A 4,231-nucleotide genomic window follows, 5' to 3' on the forward strand; every position below is an offset into this window, starting at 1 on the left:
AGTCTACTGCCCCATTCTGATACTCACTCCTAACTCCAGTCTACTGCCCCTTCTGATACTCACCCCCAGCTCCAGTCTACTGCCCCATTCCGATACTCCTAAGTGTCTTTCACTAGAATATCAGCGTCTTCCAGCCTACACAGCATTTCCTACCAGGCTGGGTAAGGGTGGTTGTACCCAAATGTAGAGAGAAAAACATGGTGGCCAACAACCTTCCAAACAGTGTTTGTTCTACTAAGTTGGGTCTTAGAGTGAGAAGTGGTTACATGGAGCAGAAGCCACTGTCTATTGAGAATAGATAGAAAAGAAGAACAAGAAACAAATCTTGGCCTGGATGTGTCTCAGTTGATATAGTGCTTCCCTATCATCAATGAAGTCCTGGGTTCAGCCCCCAGTACCACGTAAATCAGGTGTACATTCCTAGAATCCCAGGACTTGGGAGGTAGAAATTGGAGGATTCAATGTTCAAGGCCATTCTCTATTTCATAATGAGTTCAAGGCCAGCCTACATAAGATCTCATCTCAACAAGAAAGGGGTGAGGGTGGTGGGGGGGAGAAGAGAGGAAGGAAAAGAGGAGAATATCATCATGCCCCAACCCCACCATTTTCCAATGTTTCAGGGAGCTTGCTAAGCAAAGTACTCTACCACTGAGCTATACGTCTATACTCAACACCTGAGTCTCTGTGGCTTAGACCACTAACAGTGTACAGCTGGGACTATACAATCACCTAGCTTATCCTATCAAACCTAGGACTTGAAATCATCTCTCACTCAACATTAAGTGTTTATACTCTTATAGTAAAGGCACATGCTTTTAATCCCAGCACTTGGGAGTGAGTTCGAGGTCAGCCTGGTCTACAGGGTGAATTCTAGGACAGCCAGGGCTACACAGAGAAACCCTGTCTCGAAAAAACACAAGTGTTCATACCATATACTGGTGTCTTCCCAGGCAAAATCACCACGATTAGTTGCAGGCCCACATATGTCATTTTCAGATGTTTAAACATGGGCTCCACACTGTCTGCACCTTGCGCATACTTGCAGAAACATGGCTGACCCTGGATAGGCATCCCTGCATCCTTGGAGATCTTACGAAGTTGGTCAGTGAAGCTCCTGTTAAGATAAAACCAGCGGTACACAGCGCTTTCATTTTCACACATAAACAAACACAAGACTTTACACAGTTGCCAAAAATAGATTGGCAGTTGTACCACTGCAATTAAAACAGAACAATTGGTATTAGTAAACTAACAAGTAATCAGTCTGAGTTTTTATTAGCATTTTTTGTGGTAATGGAAATTAAACCTAGAGCCTTAAGTATGCTAAGCAAGCATTCTACCACTGAGCTAAACCTTCAAAGCCCATTTTTAATTTCTAAAACATTATGGTTCAGCTGAGCTTTAGGGACTAGAATAGCATTTATATTTAAATATTTTTTTAAATAATCAAAGTAATTCAGAGCTAAAATAAAAGAGGGTCCCAGTTTCAGGTAACACACATTTTGATAAGGCTGGTAAAGGCAGAGTAGGTGAGCTTGTGTTCAACTCAGAACATGTAAATAATGATTTCATATTCAAGTATGGATGTTTAGAATTAGAAACAAACATAACAGATTTAGTTCAAGAAACCAACATTTTTTTTTTCATTTTGAAGTTTAAATTTTGGATTTAAGAAATTACTTAAATCTATGCATAAGTCAGGTTCTCACTATTTAGCCTTAGCTGGCTTGAAATTTGCTATGTATTCTAAGTTGGCCTTAAACTTGCAGAGTCCCATCTGCCTCTGCCTCCCTAGTGCTGGGATTAAAGGCATGAACCACCAGACTTATATCAAAGTAACTGACTTTGTATATTTGCCAATGTCTTGTAGGGTTCCTTTTTACACCCTAGTTCTGTTTCTTGGTTTTCTTTACCCTTCTCATGGACTTCCTTACAAAGAAGATGTATCTGTAAGAGGTAACACAACTCTGAGGCAGTTTTCCTGCAGCAAAACAAGCTCACCTAGTGAGTTATAATTGCCAAAAATATGCTAGTTTTCATTTGTACCGGAAAAGGTGCAATGCCCACGGAAAGGTTCTCCTAAGAGTTGGAGAGTTTTCCAAATAGCATTGCTGACACTCTGTCTATTCACAGCTTCTGGTGAACCTCTTCATGAGCTCCGCCTTGAAACATGCAGAGCTGAGTCAGACTCTCAGAGAATTCTCAGTTTACAACACAGCGCAGGGTCTTTTCTGAGGAGCCAGAAGGCATCACTGTGGGCATCAGGGGTCAGTGCCAATGTACCCAGCACAGACAGAGAAAGATGATATTTCATATCTAGAAGGGTATTACTGAGCTGAAAACGGGATACTCACTTTAGCAAATCTTCCCTACATTGTTTCTGAGGCGCAAAACAAGCCACTGCCCATACTTTAATTTCAATGCCAGCATAAAACTGTTTTCCTCGCATGTCCCAGACACCCTGGCTGGGTGTGGCTACTGTTTTATTCTTTAAAAACAGAAAACAAAAAAGAAACAAAAGAAAAGAGAAAAGGTATTACAATCTAAGACCATTTTTATGTTGAAGGGGGAACAAACAAAACTTCATTTGGTACAGTCAGAAGTCAGAAGCAATAATGAGCACAACTACAGGTAAATTCAAAGGTGCATCTTTTGTGACTGGTGTGGAAGCAGCTTACCCGGCCTCCGTACTGCAGCATTGGGGCCGGAAGCACCCTGCCTGTGAGCTCGGTCATCTCATTGTGAACAACAATCCCGAATTCCTTCAGGTATGGGTCAGGTCCACCCACCATGCTGTTGCTCTTCACCAGTCTGCTGATTTCCTCCTGTCTGTCAGGAGCAGAGCGTGCTGTGGCTTTGATCATGGTGGATGTCTGATTGTCTGTGAGCTTCTTTATACATCTCTGTCCTGCCACTATATTACAGACCTGCAAAGAGACAAAGAGAAACTAGGTTTCATAGAAACAGGCTTCTATACACGAAGTCTTTGTCTATTTCCAGGAACAAATAGTTATTCAATAAATTTATATGCACAAGATACTTCAAAAAGACTAAACTCAGGGCTGGAGAGATGGCTCAGTGGTTAAGAGCACTGACTGCTCTTTTGAGTTCAATTCCCAGCAACCACATGGTGGCTCACAACCATCTGTAATGGGGATCTGATGCCCTCTTCTGATGGGTCTGAAGACAGCAACAGTGTGCTCACATACATAAAATAAATAAATGAATGTTTTAAAAAAAAAAAAGACTAAACTCTGCCACAAGTTTATAACAACTTGCTTGTTTTGTTTAAAGACAGGGTTTCTCTGTGTAGCCCTAGCTATCCTGGAACTCACTTTATAGACCAGGCTGGCCTTGAACTCACAGAGATCCAGCTGCTTCTGCCTCCTGAGTGCTGGGATTAATTAAAAGCATGCAAGCAGACACACCTAGCCTGAATGCTTCTTTTTTAAAAGAAAAAATAATTCAGGAGATTAGCAAAAGAAATGTTATTTGGCTTACCTCAAGTGGCAGGTAGGTATGCTTTTGCTCTTGTCCCACTTGAAGGCAGGGAAGATGGGGGTATTTCAGCTGCAGGTTATACTTCTGCTTAAAATACTGAGCCACTGTACATTCCATAGCTTGACCATTTTCTAGCTGCAAAGGAAAGCTAGAAGAAAGAATGTCTATTTAAAACTTTTACTTCTTTAATAAGTAAACAAAACCTACTAACATTTCCTATGTTGGTTAGTCACTTAAGAAACAAAGGCCTGGGGGCTGGAGAGATGGCTCAGTGGTTAAGAGCACTCACTGCTCTTCCAGAGGTCCTAAGTTCAATTCTCAGCAACCACATGGTGGCTTACAATCAAGCATCTATAATGAGATCTGATGCCCTTTTCTGGTGTGTCTGAAGACAGCTACAGTATACTCACATACATAAAATAAACAAATAAATCTTTAAAAAAAAAAAAAAAGAAACAAAGGCCAAAGGCTGAGGATGTGGCTCAGTGGGTAGATAGCTTGTTTAACATATACAGAGCCTTGTGTTTGATCCCTAGCATTCCATAAGCCATTTAATTAAACACAGTGGTACATGCCTGTAGTTCCAGCCCTTAGGAGATGTAGGCAGAAGAATCAGGAGTTCAATGTCATCCTCACTTACATAGTAAGTTTTAGGCCAGCCTGGACTACATAAGACTCTCACAAAGTGGTTGGAGGAAGCAGCAAGACAGCTCATTAGGTGAAGGTGCTT

The 4,231-nt window shown here is 41.4% G+C and overlaps 1 protein-coding gene across 2 annotated transcripts in view; it reads right to left on the reverse strand.

The window, feature by feature from the left end:
• Positions 1 to 4,231, reverse strand: part of LOC116096643 (protein argonaute-4) — a 46,757-nt gene that overhangs the window by 21,156 nt on the left and 21,370 nt on the right. For both annotated transcript variants that reach the window (XM_031378665.1, XM_031378666.1), the window contains exons 8-11: positions 3,502 to 3,649; positions 2,679 to 2,927; positions 2,355 to 2,488; positions 930 to 1,114 (exon numbers count right to left, since the gene is read on the reverse strand). In XM_031378665.1, coding sequence (XP_031234525.1) covers positions 930 to 1,114; positions 2,355 to 2,488; positions 2,679 to 2,927; positions 3,502 to 3,649 — 716 coding nt within the window. The remainder of the gene's footprint in view (positions 1 to 929; positions 1,115 to 2,354; positions 2,489 to 2,678; positions 2,928 to 3,501; positions 3,650 to 4,231) is intronic.

This window comes from Mastomys coucha, unplaced genomic scaffold (genome assembly GCF_008632895.1).
Source record: "Mastomys coucha isolate ucsf_1 unplaced genomic scaffold, UCSF_Mcou_1 pScaffold18, whole genome shotgun sequence".
Taxonomy (NCBI): Eukaryota; Metazoa; Chordata; class Mammalia; order Rodentia; family Muridae; genus Mastomys; species Mastomys coucha.